A 25,468-nucleotide genomic window follows, 5' to 3' on the forward strand; every position below is an offset into this window, starting at 1 on the left:
TTCGGGATTGAGGCTAATATAAACGTTTAAATAGAGTGACCTGCGGCAAAGAGCACTTGACCGTTGAGGAGTCTGTTCGTTTTACCAATAAAATATATATTAGTTATCAGGCTTTTTGATATTACTTGAGTCGGTGACAGGTGAACTGCTAAATGAATCAACGATAACAAGAGGTGATTAGGCGGTGGCGGCAGCGATAAGCAGCGACTTGTTTTTAATGCCAGGTGCAATGTTTCGGATGTAGCATCGCAACAATCGAGGTTTTAGTTTTTTGATCATTGTTTACTAATATTTCAAGGGGTGTGTCAAGCCTCCTAAACATCCCCCTCCCCAACGCTACACCCCTGGGTGAATGTTGTAATTTTGCTATTCAGCCAACCTATATATTGTATTTTGATTAGGGATGTTCAAAGTAGAATCCCAAGGTATTCTAGAATAATAGGTTTCGAATCTAGAATAACGAATCCAGAATAGCGAATCCTAGTATATTTTTATTGAATTATTTAACCTCGATTTTGTTTGGGGAAGGGATTAATCTTAATCTACCCTACAGGGCCCACAATCACAGCAATAAATCGCCCAAACAATTTTCTAACATATGTACATTATAATTAAAAAACTCTCTCATATGTTTAACATTCTTAACAACTGTCATCTGAAGCCGTTCTGTAAACTGTACTATGTCAACTGTCCAGGTTGTGTCCAAAACTTATATTTTTGCTAATAGTGAGAAAATGCAACACTCCACACAGAAGTCTTAAGCAATTCGGTCCTGATTTTGAAAGCATTGTTAAGTCTTATTGCTTCTTTTTTGACTAACATGATCTGTTATGCAGTCAAATGATGTACTGCAAAGAATTCAAAGTTATTATTGACATAACGAATTCTTGACAATTACGTTGTGCATAACTGCATAACTTCCCTGAATATTGGCCTAAAGTTGACCTGAAGTAACCCCATAGCGCATTTTGTGGACGGCCAGCACGTTTTGCAACGCTATGTTACTTTTGCAACTTAACGCATTTAGGGAAATTGCGAACTCCACACCTGACATTACACGTTAGCCGCTCGCCCAATAACGCTTGATTGACTCTTATTATTAGACGAACGTTATCGCGGACGCGGTAATTGGTCGCCCGAAAAAACGCTGACACTGCACTACGAGGTTACATTTAAAGCAAGCACTATAAATTGGTCGCCGCGGCGACAGGCCAACTTACCACACGCATTTGTGCAATTAGGCGCAACAATCCGCGGTAAAACATTAAATTATATCGGTTCCAATTACCCGAAATAAATGGCAGAATTGGATTCAATATTCTACTTTGAGCATCCCTAATTTTGATTCTAAAGTATATTCCATTTTTTCCTAAATTGATGAAAACTTTAAGCCAAAACAATGGCCACACTTTAATTTCCCCAAATAAAAATACTGGCCAATTCTGAGAAAGATAAAGTTCAGTTCCACCGTAACACGTGCTGGCCTTGAACAAAATACGCTACGGGGTTACTCAAGGTCAACTTGGGCCGATTTTACACGGTTACTAGCAGCCTAATTGTTAAGTTATAGTAATGAAATATTGGCAGTAGTAACTTCGTAATCTTTGCAGAGTATTATTTTACCGGCTTATTGACAGATAACGTTTGTTGTAAAGTGAAACGAAAACCAAACAATGTCTTATAAAACGAACTGAATTTATGAACAGTTTATTGTATTGCATTTCACTTACTATTATATGGGCAAAATATTAAGTTGGGGGAACAACCTGTTTTTTATAATTATGTGATTTTTGTGTGGTTGTGCACAAATATTTAAACAACTTTAAACTGCAGTCCTTTTAATGTTAATCCTTTGGTATTTAATCATACTTTTATATGTACCCTTTAGTGATGTTTTGTCACTAAAGGTCATATTATAAATATTTCACCAAAAAAGAGAATGTAAATAGTTAATTAAAAATATGCTAGGACTCGATATTGTGGATTCGTTATTCAAGATTCGATACCTATCATTCTAGAATACCTTGGGATTCTACTTTATACATCCCTAGTCATACCTTTGATCTATTAAACAAAAAATACCTTACTTTTCTAGCTGTTTTATGCTTTCAGAATTTTTTTGTGTTTTTTTTACCCCATCAATTCTATAGGAATGTGGTTAAAAAAACAATGTTTTTATAACCCAATGTATTTTTTACCCCATAATTTTATTTTGTCATCTTTAGGTTTATAAAGTGAACTAAATATGCCTAGCAAATATGTATCCATGCTAAAGGTAATGTTCTATGATGTTTAAATGTTCTATGATGTATACTATTTCTATTTAAGCTCTGGAAAAAAATCGGTCTAAAACATACCGAAACAAACCAAACAAAAATAGAGGCAAAAAATCAAGATATGTACCTCAAACAAATTTTCAGCCTAAATATTAACTGCAAAAACAAGATATTTTCCGAAAATAAATTGTATACATTTTTATTTGATATGTTCATTTTCAGTTTAGCAGTGTTAGAAAATCCCCTCTGGTGATCAATTTTCAAATTTCTGTAACTTTCTTGATTGGGATTTTTCTAAATTTAATTGTCAAACTCATTTGATGATTGGATATGGAATAAAAGCAACAATACCTTAAGCTGAAAATCTATAAAACTGTAGTATTAAATTGTTAGAAATTGTGTTAGGGTTGAAGTTATTAGGGAAGCTAGTGATGTACTTAGGGGTGGGGTTTTGGGTAAGGTATAGTGTTTTATACTAATTCTGGCCACTTAGGTATTATTTTGTCAGGTTCCGATTAAGACAGTTCTATGACTATTATTAGATATTAGTCCTATTTTGGTCTTATTCGGACTGTGTATTCAGCTGTTAATGTTGTTTATATTTCGGTTTTATGGCTATAGTCCAGGATAACCTATAACCTATTTTCTATAGGTTCATCTGAAAATTCCCAGTCACCTCACCAGTCTGCTGTTCAGTCTCAACCTGTAACAGGCGGTGGGGACAAGCCAATTGGAGTGATACGCATATACTTACCAAATGGGAAAACTACTGTAAGTGCTAAAGTAAATGTAAACGTCAAATAATTGTCTGTATGGTACACTTGTTTAAAAACCTAGATCAGTTACTATTTTTATTACTGATTATTAGGGCGATTATTTTGTGACTTGGCCAAAAATATTAAAATTTTGTAAAATTTACATGTTGGTTTGTCAAAATTATTTTAAGTCAAAATCTTTACAAAATGCACAAAAATTGTTTATAAAATTTACAAAAACTGTAGTCAGCTTTCAAGGTTTTGTCAACAGCCTAGTGTTTCTATCATGTATATTTTAAAGTGTTTATTGTTTTGCATTACTATTTATTTACATTTTGGTATGTATCTGCTTAATTTTTTCAATATATAGACTGACACATGTAGCAGTAAGAAACTTGTTAGTGGTTAAGATCCAACATTGAAAAAAACATTTAGCCTTGATTGTACAATCTTATTGGTGATTCTGCAGAAAATTGTTCATTAGTGTTGCAAGATGCAGTACAAGACTTTCATTTTTACCAACAGCCAGTCTATAATACATCACATTGTTACCGAAACTCAACATTCTGTTTACAAATAGACAACTTATTCTAATTAGGAGTGAGATGCTGATTCTACAAACGATCTCAGATATTTTCTACTACATTAATTTTTTTCCACAAAAATCAATTCAATATTTTGATGATGAATAAATAGTTAAAATATGTAAGAAAGCTTTACACCATTCTATATCAACTATGCAATGTGAAAATCTTTGTTGTGATCTTGGAAACAGGTCACAATACTCGTTATTCTAATTATGAGTTAGATGCTGATTCTACAAACGATCTCAGATATTTTCTACTACATTAATTTTTTTTCCACAAAAATCAATTCAATATTTTGATGATGAATAAATAGTTAAAATATAGAAGAAAGCTTTACACCATTCTATATCAACTATGCAAAGTGAAAATCTTTGTTGTGATCTTGGAAACAGGTCACATCTTTTTGGCTGTAAAAATATACTGTTCGATATTTGTGGCTATGGTTTAGTTGAATTATTGCACATACCACAGGGCGCCTGCTAAGGTGCTAAAATATAAAATAGTCTATTTAAGTGGTCGGTAACCTTGTCTGCAATTTAATCATTGCTGATGGTTTGATACTTATAAAACAAATAATAGTATTTTGCATGTTGACAATGAATAACTTTAACAGGTGTGTGTAAGAAGAGTTTCTGGTCATAAAGATGATTTTCTTACAGATGAGTGTTAACATATAATTCCTTCAGTACCCAATTTTTACTTTATCAAAGTTTCTGAAATCCTTTAAATTACGCACAAACAAAAAAGTGTCAAATAATTTTATTTGAGATACAGAACAACAAAAAAGTGCCTAAATTAGTCTTATTTAAGTTACATGCGAATATAAAATGCCAAAAATTAGTATTTTCGAGCTTACGTACAAAGCTTATGTTTGGGTGTTTGTTTTTATAAAGTATATTATTTTAGTTAGAATACTTGAATTCGCCAGTTGGAAAAATCCTCATAACTTTCTTGACATCAAAGAAAATAAAGATGTCATATCTAATCAGTTAGCAGTGGTGCCACTAGATTTTTCGCAACTTTTGATGTTAGCAGACTGAAAAAAGTGACGACCAAGGCACTTTTACGTTTGATGGTTCTTTGCACACTGATTTTGGCTCATGTTCAAAATTTTATGCGTTAAAAAATGAGTGAAAACACTGGTTCCTGCTAACTTTTTATTTGATACTGTATTGTGTTCCTATCACCTCCCCATTTAGCCTGTACCTGATGTCCTTGATACTAATGTAATTATCAATTAAATATGTTATGCAACAGGTTGGTGCTATTCCTGGAAGACGTCTTGAACAGGTTGTTCTAAAGTCATCCCGCCTAAAATACTTAAGTGACAAACTGGATCAATGCTGTGTTTACAAATTTGGAACAAAGTTAGTACATACAGGTTTTTATTGAATCAAGAGTGAAATTTATATATTTTTATTTTCAAGAATTATTTCTAAACTTTTTAGATTCTATTTGGCTATGAATTGCAGAAATCTTTTAATTGTTGTTAGCAAGTTATTGATTCAATGTCAGACTTTTGCTCGCCTTATTACCATGGGTCCTTGAGTTTACTTAGCAGGGCAACCAACCTGTTGCTTTAAATGACCTTTATTTGCCTTATTATTGCTGGACAAAATAACCAGCTTTGCCCAGTTAAAATAAGATTTTTACCTGTTTTCCACTGTAGCCATAAGTTGGTATAAAAAATTAAAACTTGGCTGTTGTCCAGGTAATGGCAAAGTAATACTAATCACCATTGTAACATGTTTACACAACATTTTACGAACTCTACTCCAATTTTGGAATGCTTGTATTGTAGTGGCAAGTTTGTATTCGTTTAGTGCGACACGTAAACACAAAAGCACACTAAAAAGGCAGTTGGAAACAAATACGTAAAAAGGCACAAGACACACTTCGATTAACATGCTGCAGGGGCTACATTACTACCCCCAGAAGCTTGGTTAACATTTGTACGTGGCCAACCTCGTCTTTTTGGAACGTGGAGTTGGGTCTACTTATGCAGGTTTAAGGTGATTAACACATATAGTCCGTCGCTGTCCTGCAATGTCTACAACGAAATACTTAGCGTGACGTTCCTAAACCTTAAATGGGTCCGCATAAGGAGGATTTAGAGGGTGTGGTAACCATCTTTGGGAATGAAAACATATTTACAACTTAACAAGACACACGGAGCATCAGCAGTAACATTTTGATGCTTTGACATTTGACAGAAGAAGGTTGCTAATTGAGTTTCAAAGTGTTTAAAGAAACTCTGTTGGCTCAACCAAGTTAGTTGCGTGAGAAATAAAATCCCAGGGAAATAGTTGTTCAATAGAAACATCTCCGTGCTCAATGCTTTTAAATACTCTTTTGGTGTAGCCAGGGCAATTCCTCTATCCAGTTTGCTGTCTACATTCAAGCCATTATAACGCTTTTTAAATTCCTGTGAAAGTGTTCAACGAGACCGTTGTCTTGGGGATGGTAGGATGTATTGCATCTATGTCTAATTCCAGTAAGCTGAGTGACATTAGCCCACAGCTGCGACGTATATTCTGGTCCTCTATCGGAGGACATTTCCGAAGGAACGTCAAAGCAGGCAATCCAATGAAACACCAATGACATGCGCACGTTTCTGTTGTAGCGTCTGGCATTGGGACTGCCTCGGCCACCTCAAAAATGTTGCCTTTAAATGTTGGTAGAGGGACAACGATATCTACGTTGACATGTTGAAATCGATCTGTTGGAATGGGATAGGTCTCCAATGGTGAAATGAACATTTCGCTGCACTTTTTTTTTGCTCTTTATCACTTTATACATTGTCAGCTCCATTCCTGTATTTGTTTGTTTAAAGTTTAAACCATGCCAAACAAACTTGATGATATGAGCTTTTGAGTTGTACGAATGGACGAATGGGCTAGACCATGAACCACATCAAAGTTTTCTTCGCCAAGTTTTCTGAATAATAGGCTGTGGATTACCTGTGGAAATGTCACACAAAAATATTTACACTGGACGGTCCAATATAATTATCTTTGAACTTTAATTTTAAAATTGCAGTACGGTAGGCTTGTACTTCCAGATCCTGCTGTGCTGTTGCTAACTGAAAGTAATTAATCAATGTCAATTAGGTCCTGCTGAACTGTATTTTGCATCTGCAACCACATTTTGCTTACCTTCTACATGTCCAATGTGTTTCGTATATTAAGAGATCGCCGTAAGGTGGCATTGTTGTCTCGCAGACCAAGGATCAGCAACTTTTTTGAAAACAAAGGTGAGTGGCTTGTGATCGGTGAACGCTGTGAATGCTCTACCTTCAAGAAAGTAGCGAAAATGTCTGATGGATAGGTGCAACGCAGGAAGTTCGCGACCGAATGCACTGAATCTAGTTTCGCCTTGTCGCAAAAGCCTGCTAAAAAATGCAAGCGGTATCCATGCATTGTTCAAGCACTGCCCCGACTGCTGTTTTAAATGCATCAACTGTCAAAGCGGTTTGGGCCTGATACTGTGGGTGAACAAGCGTAGTTGCATGTTCCAGTGCTGCTTGATCGAATGCACTATGTAGTTCATCAGTCCAAACTAGTGTCTTGCTTTTGGAAGACAATGCTTTGTATATCGGGACATTATTTGTGCGACAGCTGGAATAAATCTGTGGTAGAAATTGAACATACCTGCAAATTCTTGTAGTGCTCTAAGTGTTGTTGGTTTAGGAAAGCGACGGATTGTAAAAACTTTGTCTGGGAATGGTCTTGCTCCATTCGATGTGCAAGTCTTTGAAAAATTTGTTTGAGGTACACGTAGGGATGTTCCAGTAGAATCCCAAGGTATTCTAGAATAGTATGTTTCGAATCTAGAATAATGAATGCAGAATACCGATTCCTTGTAATATGTTGAGGAAATTTAACTATTAATAAATATATAGCTTCTGTATGACACCATTACAATCTAAAGCACAGCATTTAATTTGAAATAATTGAATCTTATTGAAAAAGAAAAATAAAGGAAAAAACAAAAACATATCACTTATCCTTCTGGGAAAGGTGGCTCTACCAGGAACTCATAACCAGGAGCCATCTCTTATTAAAATTTTAAAATACTCCCCTGCTACAATTTAAAAAAGCTACCCTGCTACTAATTGGTGGTAAATCTCCAACAATTACATTTGTTATTAGTTCGGTAATTTTATTGCTGTGATTAGGGGTGACTTTGGGGCACATTCTAATAATAATGTTTTTTGCAAAATTAGGTAAAATGAAAAACAATAAAAATTTGAATAAAATGTGAAATTTTGAATTACCTTCAACGGGTCAAGTGTTGTCTCTCATTATCAATGACAATCCTTCTTTAAATCAGATCATGCATGGAGGTGTCGGAAATTCAATTTGGAAAGAATTTATTCTTTTTTCGCTTGCGTAACAATTTCAATAGCCATTTCATTTGACTGATGTGTGTGCTTCACGATTTTACCTAGCAGTAATTTAACCTTTCTGATTTTTTTGCCAACTGATGTGATCCAAGGCTTCGTTTTTATTGGCACTGTATGCTTTTTTAGGTTTCACAATATTTTGGATTTTCTTACAAAGTAGTTCAGCCCTTTGTAGTGAACATTATTTTGTGAGGCATCTTTGTAGAGTGGTTGACATTTGATCCTAAAACACAATGCAGTATAATTTGTTGCAATGAAGTTAACCAAGTGTAAAAGATTCTCACTTGATTTTTTTATTTTAATTATGTTAACATATTTCAAAACAAAAACAAGCATGTAAGCGTAAGTCAGCGTGCCTAATTTATTGACCCTATTTTTGTTTGCATGATAAATATTTTTAATAACATTGCCAGGTAATTCTGAAAGTGGTAGCCCAGCAGTTATTACTCAAAGACTAATCTTTAATATATTTTTCAATACAACCAATATGTTCTTTAAATGATACATTTCAAGTGGTGTGACTCTTTAGCCAATATTTAAGTGTTGATTGTATACTAATGTTTGACCTAAATATTTTACAACAAGAGCAATTACTTTACTTATTTTGTTTGTGTTCTTATAAGTTAAATCACAACCAATAAGATGCATACATCATGTCATATTTTTATTTTTGATCACATAAGATATGCATTTAGCTATATCCCTCTCTGGAGCAATATGTGTTAAAAACTTTCCACCAGGGTGTTTTACTATTATATTCATTCTTTTCTCATGAAATGTTATCCATCCAGGCACGTAGCGTGACCGTTTCAAAGGGGGTTGTCCCGAATTTTCAACTTAGGGAATTCCCCTATTTTCCATCTGACGTTAATGAATAATGACGTCATTAAACAGTGGCGGATGTGACATCATAAAATAGTGATTGTAATGACGTCATAAAAACATTCTAAACAAAACAACTAACGTCCAGCAAAAGAAAACGTGTGTCGTCGACACTCCTGCCAGGCGAAAAACTAATCCAAGACCGTAAACTATGTGTGATAGTCGAATTTTTTTACTTTGAGCAGCGCAGATTCTTAAGTTCCATGTACGGGACTAGCTGTAAATTACCGGCACGCTTTTGGCCACCTGCTTTTTGCCAATACTAAAGGAAGATCGTTTTTCGCTGGTGTTATTATGCGACGATTAGCGCAACATCTGTGCTAGCTGTGTGCCAAGTCAGCTAAAATACAAGCTGCAGTTAAGGGGAAATAAGTTGTGTCAACTGCACACTAAACACGTGGTCTTAGAATATGCTTATAGAGAACAATTTTGCATTAACTATCATTACATAAAAAACGACTTTAAAACGCGCACGATAGTCATCATTATACCACGTTTTAAGAATCTAATTCAGTTCAATAAAATCCGTTGTTAACAAATATCTAATATTAGAGCAGACAGCGAACAGCAAGGAGCATTAGCTGCGCCTAACTTCGACCTTGTAGCGTAAAAAAAAGAAAGACCAACCTCAACAATTATCGAAAGAGATAAAATATATATTGCGTTTACGGTCGACCAAAAAGACAAAAACGGAGTTTTGCGTTAGATTTTGATTGCAATAGTTTTTTTTAAACCCCAGCTCCCTGGATACGCCACTGTGTCACATGATCAGTAACCCAAACCAACGAGGGAGCCTGGGGTATGGTGTGAAGAAACTCCAGCGAGTACGGGCAAAGCCCGAAAAATGTTACGTTTTGTGTATTACGGCGATTATTAGGATTATTTTTCGTCTATTTGACGTTAGAAAAATTGCAACACCGCGTTGACTTATTGACGTCCGATTGTCAATTGATTTCAATTGCGCGTGAAACGATATGGAATTGCGGTGTTAGAACAGCCTCTGTGATGTAACAATCACAAACTGTTGCACTTCGTTGTCAGCAAACTTAACGATGTTTATCAAACAAATTTGGTGATATTTGTAGATTAACTTCGCTGATGGTATGAAGCGTGGCTTCAAAATTGCCTTTTTAGAATCTTTTTTAAATTTGGCAAAATTCAGCTGAAACTGAGCAAGAAAACCACACAAACATGGCTTATTACTGAAGTTACGGTAAGACGGCCATTTATTATCAGTTTAGCGCAGTGATTCCCAAACTTTTTTTCTCGCGTACCATTTTAAGCTTGTGTACAGTGTTCAAGTACCACCTAGCCAAGTTACATCTGACTGGAACCAAACTATAACTATTTTAGCATATATATAGGAAAATGAGCATGTAGCTGTATTAAAGTTTAGCAAGTGTCATTCCAAGAAGACATAAAAGCCATAAATTAAGCAAAACCCAACTAATAGTTTTAATGCGATCGATGTAGTTGACTGTACTTTCGTTTTAAACATGTTCCTTTAGTTCTCGCAATGACCCTCTATTTTAAAAGAAATTACAGCAGTTCAATATGTTTGAAATATCATTATACATACGGCATACTACACTGCTGCTATTAGTTCATTACTACAAACCAGCTAACAATTAACGTTTATTATGTGGAACTAGTTAAGTGTTACGTTATAAACGTGCGAAACCTCAAATTAAAGGTAACTGAAACGCAACATTGCAAATTACCCAATCTGAAAGTTTTCGCAAATTTATACGTATGCCTTGAAAAGTTTTCGCAAAATTTATACGTTGTCGCGTACCACCTAAAAGACTCTCGCGTACCACCGGTGGTACGCGTACCACAGTTTGGGAACCACTGGTTTAGCGGAAAGCTATAGTTCGCCGACGTTTTAATCTATGTTTTAAAATGCGACGGCCAAGCGCTCTTTTTCGAGATTGAGGCTAATAAAAAACATTCAATAGAGCGACCTGCGGTGAAGACGTTTGCTGGTCCTCACAAGCTTGTTTTCTACGTTGTTAAAAATGTTTGTCCCAACAACGAAATATATTTTCGTTATTAAGCTTGATTAAGACTACAGTACTTGAGTTGTTGACAGACGAAATGCTAAATGAAACAACGATAACGAGCGGTGATTAGGCGTTGGCGTCGATAATCACCGACGTGTTTTCAACGCCAGGTGCAATGTTTGCGATGTAACATTGCAGCAATCACGGTTTTAGTTTTGTGATAATTGTTTACTGAAATTCCAAAGGGGGGTGTCAAATCTCCTAGATACCCCCACGCTACGCCCCTGTATCCATCAGTTTAATGCCGTTCCTCTATTGTTTAATATTTTCTTCCATTATAAATAAGCACTGCTGTCTACAGTTTCTTTTTGCTTTTTTATTTCTTCAAATTTTATTGTGATCATCTATTAATTGTGTGTAATCTTTCACACCATGCCCTAATCAACAAGGTGCACAGTACAGAATGCAGCTGTGGCGCGATTCAATTGCAATAGTCTTTTACATGTTTTAATGCCAGCCAACAACAAATCTCAACTTGATGAGTCAATATAAATATTAATAGCCTTGCCATTATGTAGCCTCGTTCATTTATGTGATCCTTCCACAGCTTTATAATTTTTTGATTAAATGTCATGTGTTAGCATGGTAGATATATTCTATGTCTGATAACAGCCAAGTCTCAGTTTGTCCTAGTCTTTGTTCCATAAAAAAATAAAGGTCTGCTTAGCATAATTAGTACAAAGCCAAGTTGGTCAATTTAATTTTTTTGATATCTACAATTCTTACCAATCAGTCCCTAAAAAAATTCTCTTTGCGGTTAGACTCTTAACTTATTTATTCGTTATTGCGACAAACCAAATTATTAGGATTGATTCATGAGAGTTATGTTGGATGATATTTTTAGCTTCCTTTAATTTAATAAAATCCCAACACATTTCTGTGTTGAAAGGCTGAGGCTTACGATAATAGAAACACAAGTGTAGGCAGTTCATCAACTAGAAGTAGCTTAGATGGTTTGACAATATGAAATTTTGGAAATTTACATCTTGTACTTCGTTATTCTTTATTCTCAGCATTTCCATTTATATAATTTTGTAACTATTATTCCATGTGCAGTTAGATGTTAATAATCAATCCAAAAAATAAGGATCAGCGATGCTTTATAATAATCTTTAAGCAGTAGATTTTCGCCAAAATTTAATTTCAATACTAGGTATTTTGAAAGTAAGATATCAGGTCCTTAGATTCAAATCCAAATTGGATTGAACTCCAAATTTGCCGTTTATATCGGGTAGTTGGCCAATCTAATTTATTTTGCATTTCAAGCTCCACTGCTCTCAGTTTGGTTGGTGGCATCAACAGATGCAAATGTTTATGAAGACATTTTCAACGAAATTTCTGGATTGCAGAGCACTAAAATACGAGCGCCTCCTTGAAACACAACATAAAGCATTATTTTGATAGTTATAGCCGTACATAGAACTTAAAAAAACTGCAAGCTGATAGTCGAAACACGTTTCTAGCAAAACCAATTCAACATTATTCACAGTCTATGTTTAGTTTTTCGCCTGAAAATAACGATTGTACACTAAGTGGTTCCGCAGGTGTGACATTGCAGTATTGTCGACGTGCATGTTTCGTTGGATGTTTATTGGTGGTTTCTAATTAGTTTTTTCTATTGTTGGAGTCATTACAATTATATACTATGTTATGACGTCACACTCATCACTATTTTATGACGTTTGTATTCATCAGACTGAAAATAGGGTAATTCCCTAAGTTGAAAATTCTGGACCCCTCCTTTTTTGATTTTCTGGATATGCCCCTGATTCTATCGTAAAACACACAAATACACTTCGCGCCTCTCAGGGTTATGAAGCGGTCACTCTCTAGCTAGGTTGTATTATTGCAAAACCCAACTAAGTGTCTTTTTTCAAAATTTGTCTATCAACTTAAATTAGTGTTGTTTATTATGACTGTAATCCTTTCTTGTAATGTATTTATACTGTTTTATATATTATTACTTTTAATGTTATTAATATTTATTTAGAATAGCATGAGTTCTGACGTTAATGTGCTGCTCAGCTAAAGTTCTGTCTAATTTATAACATAATATAAAACTGAAGTCGCGCATTAGTATAGAAAGTGCGTGGCTGGCGGAATTAGAGGTGTTAACACTGTTTCACCATGCTTTACGACGTCTAAACATTTTGCACAAGAATAGACTTCATTTTAACATATTTTTATTTTACAATTTAACATTAAAAGATGTTGGAAACTATGCTACAGTTTTATACTGAACTTTTCTGACATGTCGCTTGATCATTTTTACTCAATATCGGATCCTAAAATTTGAATCCAAATTATATTTGAATTTAATTATATTGTTTATACAAGGTAAGAGTAACAGTTAAAATTTGTTTGTTTTATCGTGGAAAGATATGCCTAATTGTACATATGAAGTAATATGCCACAGCGCAATTGCCAGGTACTAGAGGTTTATTAGGATTTAATATTCTTGATTAGTTATTCTAGATTCAAAACCTATTATTATAGAATAACTTGAGATTCTACTCTGAACTTCCCCAGTCAATACTACTGCAGTAAATAAAAAATATGTGTCTTTGCAGCTACCATCATTTTCATAACTGTCTTAAAAATAAGCATAAATAAATTTTAATTGAAAAATATATATTGAACATAATATAAAATTAATTTTTTACCCAATTTTGTGAAATTAGGTAAAAATTAAACTTGATTATATTACCCCAAACAACAGTTCAAACGAACTGAAACTGTTACATGTCTATCGTTTAAAAGCTATATGAGGTAGGGTCATATCACAAAATTGATTTTGTGACCTGCCTATATGTATTATCTGAAGATATGCATTATAATTACTCCCAAATTTGTATATTTGGATTTAATAATTTTAAAATTTTATTCTAGGCGGTATTAATTACCCTCCTTATGTTACTGCATTAGAGGACTTTTTAATCACAGTGTTTAAATTGTATACCTATCTTTTTTTAAACAAATTACAATTTTTGGTTTAATTTGTTTTTATTCCTGATTTAGCTAATTTTTTCATTCCATTTTGTTATTGTTGTAAGCTAATGTATGTTTCTTTATATTGCCCTCCTACAACAATAATTAACTGTTAAATTTATAAATCTAAAAAAAATATTGTGATAGTACAGATATTTTTTTCTTGTTTTAAGTGAACATATTGAGTGGAGCATTGATTCTGGTCTTCTGGCAGGAATGGAGCTTGCACTCAGAACCGAAAATAAAAACTTTAACAAATCGACACGCATTCTAAAAGCTAGCCACAACTTTGTAAGTTACACTAAAAGTATTTTTATCAGTTTGAAATCTTTTAATTTGTTTTAATTTAAATTGAAAGCTCTGATATCAACTTGTTTTCACAGAGTGCTCATAATTTACTGCTAAATATACATATTGATTTGTTTCCTAGCAAGTAGGGATGTTCAAACTAGAATATCGGATCCTTAGATTTGAATCCAAATTGAATTTAAATCCATTTTTGCCATTTATCTGGGGTAATTGACACCGATATAATTTATTCTTTTTTTATCGGGAAAAGTAGTTCCCAAGTGTATATACGCGATTGACACATTTTAGATTAAACTCTGCAGGGGTAAACAAAAAAACAAAACAACTATTGCGCTTGTTTTAAATGTTAGCCATGTTTTAAATGTTAGCCAGTGCGGTGTCCTTCGTTGTATCACAGAATGTTATGTCTAATCGTACATAGGCAAGTGGCAAGTTTGGATGAACGCCGTCTATTGCTGTGTCTAAACAATTACTGTCCCGCTTTGTGTTGCCAAATGGTGTGACGTTAGCGTTTTTTCAATAGCCAATTACTTGCCGATAACCATCGCCGTATTTTTAATGGTCATTCAAAGGTTATTGGACGAGCGGCTAATGTGTAAATGCCAGGTGCAGGGATTTTGCAATTTTCTTTAAAGGCGTTGTATGTATTATTGTTACTCAAGGTCAACTTTAGGCCAATGTTCAGCAAGGTGCGAAAGTGTCAATCAAGGTTCAAGCAGTAGTAAAATTAAATCACAAACATGTCTTACAATAAGGAATTACACTCACAACAAGGGTGAAACTTAGGTTTCAGCAACAACCTGGTCTTGCTATATTATGTTTTAGTTTTGATTTTTTGTGTAGTTATGCGGTACAATTTCAATAAATACTATAAATGCAGTTGTTTAAGAATGTAAATTATTTGCAATTTAATTTTTTGATTACAATTAGTTGGTAATTGGGCTTGCAAATAATTGCTGTTTTCTCACTCAAATTTATATTTTGAATAATCCCTACAAAAATAAAAGTCAAGTAACAAAATAAAAGTTGATTTGTTATTCTAGATTCAAAACCTATTATTCTAGAATACCTTTTGACTCTACTTTAAACATCTCTACTAGCTTTTACTATTTTTCCGTCGGTTAAGTATTGCAAGTTAGGTACATTTGACAGTTATACATCTGCCGTAAAATCACAATATATATATTTATATGAAAACATGGGGTGGATCTATGTTCTCTGTTTGTAGGAAAGGGACCAGACCAGACTACATCAGACATCATTTACCAAGACCCTAACATGTTTGCTTCTATCCGTAAACTTGAGCGCAACCTAAATCCATTTTAAATACATTTCAAGAGGTCAAATTTTCCCACAAAAAATATTTTGGTTATTTTAATTAGGTTATGAAATCTTGATAATAAATTGCAATTCCAAAAAGGTTGAGTAGATCGACATCATCTTGATTAAGACGTTTCGATACGAGCTTGTATCATCTTCAGTTGATGTGACTGAGAAGCACATTAAGCATCCCTTATAAGAGATGGGACGCAATAGTTATCAGTCTGAGTTTCGAAAGTTGGGCCATTATTTAGCACCTTCAGGTGTTTAACAGGTATAGGGTGTTGATAAGGTGTCAACGTTCAGTTCGGGGCTGCAGTCTTGAATAGATAGCGACTTGAGTAGCCGCAATCTAAAAACGTCTGAAGCCCAACCGATTATGAAATCTTAATTTAGAAGGATAGTAGATACATTGGATGTGAAACCGTCTCTCTTTTAAATAAATCACACATCTTGTTTGCTTTTTGCCACTCATTTTATTATCCAGGTTAGCTTGGGTTAATGCACAGGGTAGTTTAATTTCTGCTGGATTAACAAATCTCTTTTGTTGAATTTAGGTACGAAAGACATTTTTCACCTTGACTTATTGTGATCGCTGCTGCAGAATACTTTTTCAAGGAGTTACATGCAAGATGTGTGGATTTAAGTTGCACCAAAGGTGTATCAGCGATGTCCCTGATTTCTGCATTACAAGAGGCCAAATGTTAAAACTTGAGTAAGTTTACAATTGCTAACTTAAAATAAGAAATTTATTTGTGATTTTCAATAAGTAAAAAAAAAGTAAACAAGAACTGCATATTTTGCAAACTAAAGTTGTAAATTGTTTCGGGGTTTACACTCAATTATTTTATACTGTTTTACAAAGCAAAACAATTGAAAATCAAGCTTATGATTTACGGTAGGAGAGGATTTAGATTCAGGAAATAAAGTTTTTTTGAAAGAAATCAACACATTTTTTAATTTAAAATTAAATGTTTATATAAAAGCATAAATCTATTTGTTATTTGAAAATTATTGCATGCTTTAGCTGATTGCAACTTAAAAATTCATATTGCCTAATTTTAGAAAATGTAAAACACACAGTGTTGCCCAGGACATTTATGTTCCATGTACAACATATAAAATGAAACAGCCTAACTAACCTTAGTCAAAAATGAGATTGTTTAATAATGGCATTGGTTAAATTTAATAAGAACAGAAACTGGTTGAAGAGAAAAGGTTATAGGTTTTTTGCATCCAAAAGAATATGAAAAAGATAGACTTCTTGTGTCAAATAATGGGTGAAAATCCATGTGGATGAACGAAGCAAGTTATTAGCTACAGGGACGTTTGCATGCTTTTTCGCCAGACTGATAAAAGAGCTGCATGATTTAGCATGAATAATTGTAGCATCCTTCTATGATTATTCAAGCATATAGTGTTTCAAAATTGGCTACAATTTTATTAATCGCTTTGACATTTTGTAATACAAAATAATATTGGGTAATCAAGACCCATGCTCCTTCGAAATTGCATGGCAACTGGGCTACTTCGCTAAGTGAGGACATTTCTATTATTTTTTCATCAATATTCAAAGTAGACCAATGGTATTCAAATCCATCACATTTACTGTTTGTTTCGGGTAATTGGAAACACTGAAATAACTTTGCTGTAGGTAACTTATTTTATATACCTTAGTTGCAAATTTGGATTAGTGCCTGTAGCTTTTATGAAACATTGCTAGTGCTTGCTTTGAATACGGTCTTATTTAGTAAAGTGTAACAAATGTCCTTCATGAGCAGCCAATAAAAGTGGTGTGTAGTATTTCCTCTAATTTAATAAGTCAGTATTTCCTCTAATTTACTGCTGAACAAGTGCCCAAATTATCAAATGTAAACATGCTTAGGGCCGGGAAGGCCATTTGGACACTTAAAATTTGAGATATGTGTTTATTGGGTACTGATGGTATGTCATTAAAACACGCAGAACTGAAACTCACCAAAGTTACCCAAATTAATTGGACTCCAGCGGTAAGACTAAAATAAAAACAACATAATCGTTGGAATAGAAAACAGTTCAGCATAAGACCAAAATAGTACTAATACCTAATAATAGTAATAACGCCTAAATCAAAATAAGTCCCAAACTTTTTTTATCTAACGCCAAACCCCACCCCTAAGTACATCACTAACTCTCCTAATAATTTTAGGCCTAACCTAGTTTCCTATTTCCCTAGAATTATCCCTCCCTAACCCTAAACAGGGGAAAACAAGAGTCAAACTAGTACATCCAAATGACCAATGCCAGACGGGCGACCCACAATTGTACCATACCCTCTCCTTACAGTTTCAGGCATTATTTAGGCCTTATAGGACCGATACGAGCTTGTATCATCTTTAGTTAATGACAAAGTTACTAATTGCCATTAATGTGTAATCAAGCACTGTGGATAACCTCGCTAAACATTGGCCTGAAGTTGACCTAAAGTATCCTACAGTGCATTTTGTCCAATGCCAGCATGTTTTAAATGGAATGCTACTTTTGCAACTTTTGCATTTAGAAAAAATTATGAAAAAGGAAATTGAGACCTCTGCACATTAAATGCTAGTCGCTCGCCCAATAACACTTGATTGACACTTAATTATTTTGACAAAGGTTATTGCGAGACCCTAATTAATTGGTCACCTTAAAAAAAAACGACGCAGCACTACATGGCATTTAAAGTAAGCAAAGGCCTTTATCTAAACATGCCACTCGCGTTTGTACAATTAGGTGCAACCATCTGCCGTAAACGAAGAAATAATTTTGGTTCAAATTATTGGTTCAAATTACTCGAACTAAACGGCAGAATTTAATATAAATCCAATTTGAATATCCAAGGATTCAATATTCTTCTTTAAACATCCCTAGTTGAAGTTATTTCTAGTTTTAGCCATTTAGGGAATTGAGATTGTTTGTTAAGTGAGAAAGTGTATATTCAAAGCTAGATTTGTTTGAAAAGATATTGTTTTTTTTTTCTAAATATGCTTTTTTTGGCAAAAAAAAGAGTGATCACAAACTTCTTCTTAGTTAAGAAACACAAACAAAAAGTGTATTTGTAAGGCAATACTTAAACATCATTGGGACCTCCGTAAAGAAACAATAGTGTTTTCTGTGTTAAATTCAACCTACTTTGAACGAAGAAGGAAAAGTGGCATTGGGAAGAAAACTTTTTGATACAACCAAGCCAAGTAAATTTTGCCTGGGGTTGCTGGTTATGCGTTCACAAGTAACAGAAAGCGCCAAAATAGAAGATTTGATTGGCCAAGAGTTCCAAGTTTCAGTGCAACTGGCAGAGGTTCAGTTTGTTACTGGTCGCAAGGTAGAGACTACCAAGTTGCTGCTGATAGAATGATTAAGTTGAACACTTCTTACTCAGCATACATCACTTATGATGCACATCAGCTAGCCATCTGCAAGTTTAAAATACACCGGCGATTGTTTCCAGGCTTTAGAAATCAAACTTAAAAGTATTTTTGGCTAATTATATGGGTCGAAAATTTATTTTCGGGACATATCTTGTTTTTGACGTTTTTTTATGTTTCAGACCGATTTTTGTCCGAAGCTTTATAGAAAAAGTTGACATGGTAGAACTTTCAAATTTTCAGACATGGCGTAGAGTGGAATGAAGGTGCCATGTCAAGGTTTACGAGGCTGTACCCCTAGGGGCCTCTGACTGGGGGGGACCAAAAACCTAAAATATTGTGACGTCATCGTTTTAACTCTTTGTCGCTATCTACTCCTACCTAGCAGCAGAAAAACTCAATATAGAATTTGTTCATATCGTTTCCTTTGTTTAGCTCGCGAAGCGACTAAGTGGCTGCGCTTCATTGTCCCGCGAGTGCAACGTTCATTGTTAGAAGTGGCTGTGTTATTAAACTGTGCACGTGCGACTTGCATTTAAGAAAGAGGCTTCACTTAGTCACATAACAAAACAACATATTTTACTGCCGCAAATATAAATGAAATCTGGTGGCAGTGTACGCCTCTCTATTTGCACCTGTTGCGCATGTCACTCCAATCAAACATATCAACACCAGGCCTAAACAAATTAAAATTCTACAAGGGCCGCAGCAAGCAAAACATAAAGCTGAATGCATTATTAGGGACGACGTTACAAAGCTACGTCATAAAATTGCGTCATACTAAAATAAATATTAAAAAAACTGCGTTTATTGGATTTCTATTGGCAAAACTTTCAATTTAAAAAGTGGCTTATTAGGCACATAAAATTGTTTTGCATATTGCTCGAAACTACAGAATTAAAGTCTGTTTTTACAGTGATTGCTCGGACAAACCATGGTAAAAATTTACCCAGTAAAATTTGGCAAAAGTATAGCAAACCATAAGCGTTAAACCATTTTAAGAGAATGATAATATTTGCTTTTTAAACATGTTAGCTGGCCAAAGTGTAATAACATGCTTGTACGCATTATTTACGTAAATTCTATTTATCAAATATATGCTTTGATCATTCCCCAAATACTACGCCATATTTGAACCCCTTTCTCATCAAAGCCAGAAGTTAAGTGGTGGAATTTTCGGCCCATATCTGTTTTTGCTTGCAGAAACAAGTTAAGGAAAAAAAAATCAAAAATTAAAAAAAATTAAAAAAAAAATTTTATTGCAAAATTAAAAAAAAAACACCAAACCCTGAAAATATACCCCCTGACAAAATATACAACAACCGCACCCCCGTCTAGTTATATGGGCCGAAAATTTATTTTCGGGACATATCTTGTTTTTGCCGTTATTATATGGGCCGAAAATTTATTTTCGGGACATATCTTGTTTTTGCCGTTATTATATGGGCCGAAAATTTATTTTCGGGACATATCTTGTTTTTGCCGTTATTATATGGGCCGAAAATTTATTTTTGGGACATATCTTGTTTTTGCCGTTATTATATGGGCCGAAAATTTATTTTCGGGACATATCTTGTTTTTGCCGTTATTATATGGGCCGAAAATTTATTTTCGGGACATATCTTGTTTTTGCCGTTATTCTTTTTTGGTTTCCTATGGTTTCCTATGGTATGTTTCAGACCGAGTTTTGTCCGAAGCTTTATAGAAAAAGTAGACATCGTAGAACCTTCAAATTTTCAGACATGGCGTAGAGTGGTATGTAGGTGCTTTGTAAAAGTTTATGAGGCTGCACTCCCAGGGGCCTTTGCTTGGGGGGTAAAACCTGAAATATTGCGTTTTAGCACTTTGTAGCTAACGACAGCCATCTAGCAGCAGAAAAACTTTCATACAGAATTCGTTCATATTCGCTTGCTTTGTCCAGCTCGCGTCGCGACGAGGCGGCTGCTGGCATCCCTGCTGCGCCCTATTGTCCCGCGCGTGCAACATTTGTGTTGGAAGTGGCTTGCCTAGTAAAACTATGCACATGCGACTTGCCTTTCATAAAGAGGCCTCTCTAAGTAAAAAAACCTATTGCTCTTACAACACAAAATATTTTACCACCGCAAATTTAAATGCGAATCCTACAGGCAGTGTACACATCACTGTTAGCACATGTTGTAATTGTTGCACCATTCAAACATATCAACACCAGGTCTAAGCAAATATAATTATACAAGGGCCGCAACAACAAAAAGCTTGAGTTTAACGCATTCTTAACGACGACGTTACAAAGCTACGTCATAACATGGCGTCATAAATAAATAAATCTTGCGTTTATTGGATTTAAATTGGCAAAACTTTCAATATAAAACGTGGCTTATTAGGCACATAAACGTGTTTGCATATTGCTCAAAACTACAGATTTAAACTCTGTTTCAACAGTGATTGCTCAGACCAAGGCATGGTAAAAATTTACACAGTAAACGTTGGAAAAAGTATAGCAAACCATAGACGTTAAATCATTTAGAGAGATTGAAAATATTGACTTTTTAAACATGCTAGCTGACCAAAATGTAATGACATGGCCGTAAGCATTATCTACGTAAATTTTTATTGATCAAATGTATGTTTCGATCATTTGCCAAAATCTACGCCATATTTGAACCCCCTTCGCTTCAAAGCCATAAGTTATTATATTATTATACACAACTTATAATTGTGTGTAGATATGTTGGATTGGAGTAACATACAGAACAGGTGCAAATAGCAAATATTCTCCAAATACGATGTTTCCAATATTCTCCAAATCGTATTTCATCGTATTGTCGCGGTAATACACAAAGAGGTAAGGCCGTGAATAAAGTTTCACCCACCGTACAATTAACGGAGGGAAGCATTTCGAGTAGGGATGTTCAAGGCAGAATATCGGCGACACATTTATAATGCTTGCTTTAAATGCGGCGTCAGCATTTTTTGGGGCGACCAATTACTTCGCGATAAGCTTCGCCTAATAATTAAGTGTCAATAGGGTGTATTTACCGCCGCAAGTTTAAATGCGAAATCTTAAGGCAGTCTACGCCTCTCTGTTAGCACCTGTTGTGCATCTTGCTCCAACCAGCATACCAACATCAGGCCTAAACTTATCTAGCAAAACTTTCGATTTAATAGTTTGCGTATTAGGCACGTAATAGTGTTTTTCATATTGTTTGAAACGACAGATTTAAAGCCTGTTTTAACAGTGATTGCTCGGACCAAGCTATGGTAAAAAATTACCTAGTGAAAGTTTGCAAAAGTATAGCAAACCATAGGCGTTAAACCATTTTTAGTCTTTAAGAGAATGATAATATTTGATTTTCAAACACGTAAGCTGGTCAAAATTTAATAAAATAGCCATATGCATTATCTAAGTAAATTCTATTTATCAAATATATGTTTCAATCATTCCCCAAATTCTACTCCATATTTGAACCCCTTTCGCATCAAAGGCATATTTTAAGTGGGGAAGTTTTCGGCCCATATCTGTTTTTGCTTGCAGAAACAAGTTAAGGAAAATGAAAAACAAAATATATAATATAAAGTACACAATACAAAATATTAAAAAAAAAATAAAAAAAAAAAAAATTAATATAAAGTAAAAATTGAAAATAAACACTAAGCCCTGAAAATATAACCCCTGACAAAATATACAACAACCGCACCCCCGTCTAGTTCTTTTTTGGTTTCCTATGGTATGTTTCAGACCGATTTTTGTCCGAAGCTTTATAGAAAAAGTAGACATCGTAGAACCTTCAAATTTTCAGACATGGCGTAGAGTGGTATGTAGGTGCTTTGTAAAAGTTTATGAGGCTGCACCCCCAGGGGCCTTTGCTTGGGGGGTAAAAACCTGAAATATTGCGTTTTAGCACTTTGTAGCTAACGACTGCCATCTAACAGCAGAAAAACTTTCATACAGAATTCGTTCATATTCGCTTGCTTTGTCCAGCTTGTGAAGTGACGAAGCGACTTACCGCCTGCTGGGCTTTATTGTCCCGCGCGTGAGACTTTCATTGTGCGAAGTGGCACTTCCTAAACTGGGCTCGTGCGACTTGCATTTTAAAACGAGGCTTCTCTTTAGTAAAATTACTTAAGCTGTTAAGAAACAACTTATTTTACCGCCGCAAATTTAAATGCGAAATCTGGTGGCAACTCTAATCCAACATATCAACGCCAGGCCTACACAACTTAAAATTGTGTGTTGATATGTTGGATTGGAGTAACATACTATACAGGTGCAAATAGCAAATATTCTCCAAATACGATTTTTTCCAATATTCTCCAAATCATATTTCATCGTATTGTCGCGGTAATACACAAAGAGGTAAGGCCGTGAATAAAGTTTCACCCACCGTACAATTAACGGAGGGAAGCATTGCGAGTAGAGATGTTCAAAGCAGAATATCGGCGACTCATTTATAATGTTTGCTTTCAATGCGGCGTTAGCTTTTTTTCGGGCGACCAATAACTTCGCGATAAGCTTCGCCTAACAATCAAGTGTCAATAGGGTGTATTTCCCGCCGCAAGTTTAAATGCGAAATCTTAAGGCAGTGTACGCCTCTCTGTTAGCACCTGTTGTGCATCTTGCTCCAACCAGAATACCAACATCAGGCCTAAACATCTAGCAAAACTTTCGATTTAATAGTTTGCGTATTAGCGCATAATAGTGTTTTTCATATTGTTTGAAACTACAGATTTAAAGCTTGTTTTAACAGTGATTAATTGAGCTAAACTGTTTTTTGTTAATATGTAAACCTCAATTGACACAAATCAGTTGGGGAATACATGTTTCTATTTTTTCTAAATTTACATTTTTCAGACTTATAATCGGTAGACTATAGAATTGAAAATATTGAAACAGACAAACTGGCCAATGTATAATAAATAATTTGGTTTAATTTATTTTAGGTAATGATCAAACTTGAAAAGAAAACACTCTATTTGAACCAGCGGTTCCACAAACTTTTCTAAAAATTTTCCTGACCGTTAGCAATCATTTTTTTATTTCGCGCCCCTCTAAATATTCAAGGGTCAGTTGACCCATATTTCTTGACTAGTGAAGTGACTGTTTTTTGGGCAAGTTTATAATTTAAAATGCAAGTTTATAATTTTATTACGCCCAGTTTCAGCTGCTAGCAGGAAGAAACGAATGCTGAGCGAAAATTTGGGGTTCGACGAACGCTTGTAGAATAACATAGGAGTTTGAAAGGTTACCAAAGGTTAAGAACCACTGCTCTAAAGGGATACATTCAGCCTACCATATTTGACACTTTCTGGCAAATACAACCATTCATAGATACATTTTTGTAAAGAACACTTACTTTAGCAATCAAAAATGTTCAGCAATTTTAGGCTTGTCCACAAAAAAAGCCTTCGATACTCTTTTTCAAAGAAAAACTTTCTATTATTGTTTTTCATAGTACAGTGGTTGGTACTGCCTACAGTTGTAACTTATGTTGTCACGTTTCATTTTATATATAATCCATGTGATGCTAACTTAGTAAAAAGCATGACTTGTTTAAAGGGAAAAAATCAGACCTCAGACACCTTCCCCCGACTCTCCCAACACACCAACCGAATTAAACCCCTGGGATACAATAGATGGAGTAAGTATTGACATCTGTATGTTTATATGATACATCTACTAGAATTAGAGTATATTTAACTTAATTTATGCATTATATTTGTATGCTCGTATACTGTTATGGTAGGCCAGGAAGCTTGGTTTGCATACACGATTATATACTATATTTATCAATACAAACAGTGCTTTCCAAAAAGACGTTAGACCAGTGGTCGGCAAACTTTTTTCGTTGCATCCCAAAGTACTCTTTTCAGACCTATTGAAGGCTCACTACGTAAAACCATTATGAAAACAGTGGCAGATTCAGAATATTTGTTATTAAGTTGAGGCATTAGAATAATGTCACAAAGTTACGTAATCAAAACAAATGTTCTCAAATGAACTCTTGCGTAAATTTGAAGCAAAAATCCAGGTTAAATGCCTGTATTAAATAAATAAATAAAAAACAAAATTTTGTTGATTAGTTTTAATTTAAATTATCAAAACTTCAATTAAAAGGATACATGACGCACATGGTACATAAAAAGATTTGAGTATTGCTCAGGAATTGGACTGTACAGTTATAAGTCACACCATGCAAAATAGTTATAGAATATCGCTTTTGGGCTGAATAGATTTAAGTATAAAACTTATAAAAGTCTGTAAAAACCCTTTCATTTGACTTCACATAACGTTGTAGTTAAAGTAATTTAGGAACTATTGTTGTCGAACCAACCGGTGTTGTTTTATGCACCTAAAGCAAATTGATTGCATGAAACACAAATAAAAATCAGTCTATTTGGTTTTTAGTTGCGGAATCGATTACCTTAGATGTGTACTTGTATAAAACATTAGCTCTATATCATCTCCACAGCTGACTGGCGGCACCCGATTTATGCCACAATGTTTACAGAAGTTACCTATC

The 25,468-nt window shown here is 34.6% G+C and overlaps 1 protein-coding gene across 2 annotated transcripts in view; it reads left to right on the forward strand.

Moving 5' to 3' along the window:
• Window positions 1-25,468, forward strand: part of LOC146148602 (serine/threonine-protein kinase B-raf-like) — a 101,565-nt gene that overhangs the window by 28,970 nt on the left and 47,127 nt on the right. For both annotated transcript variants that reach the window (XM_083388417.1, XM_083388416.1), the window contains 5 exons: window positions 2,929-3,047; window positions 4,876-4,985; window positions 14,130-14,247; window positions 16,143-16,300; window positions 24,505-24,586. In XM_083388417.1, the coding sequence (XP_083244543.1) occupies window positions 2,929-3,047; window positions 4,876-4,985; window positions 14,130-14,247; window positions 16,143-16,300; window positions 24,505-24,586 (587 nt within the window). The remainder of the gene's footprint in view (window positions 1-2,928; window positions 3,048-4,875; window positions 4,986-14,129; window positions 14,248-16,142; window positions 16,301-24,504; window positions 24,587-25,468) is intronic.

Source organism: Ascidiella aspersa, chromosome 4 (assembly GCF_963924565.1).
Source record: "Ascidiella aspersa chromosome 4, kaAscAspe10.2, whole genome shotgun sequence".
In the NCBI taxonomy this organism is placed as follows: domain Eukaryota; kingdom Metazoa; phylum Chordata; class Ascidiacea; order Phlebobranchia; family Ascidiidae; genus Ascidiella; species Ascidiella aspersa.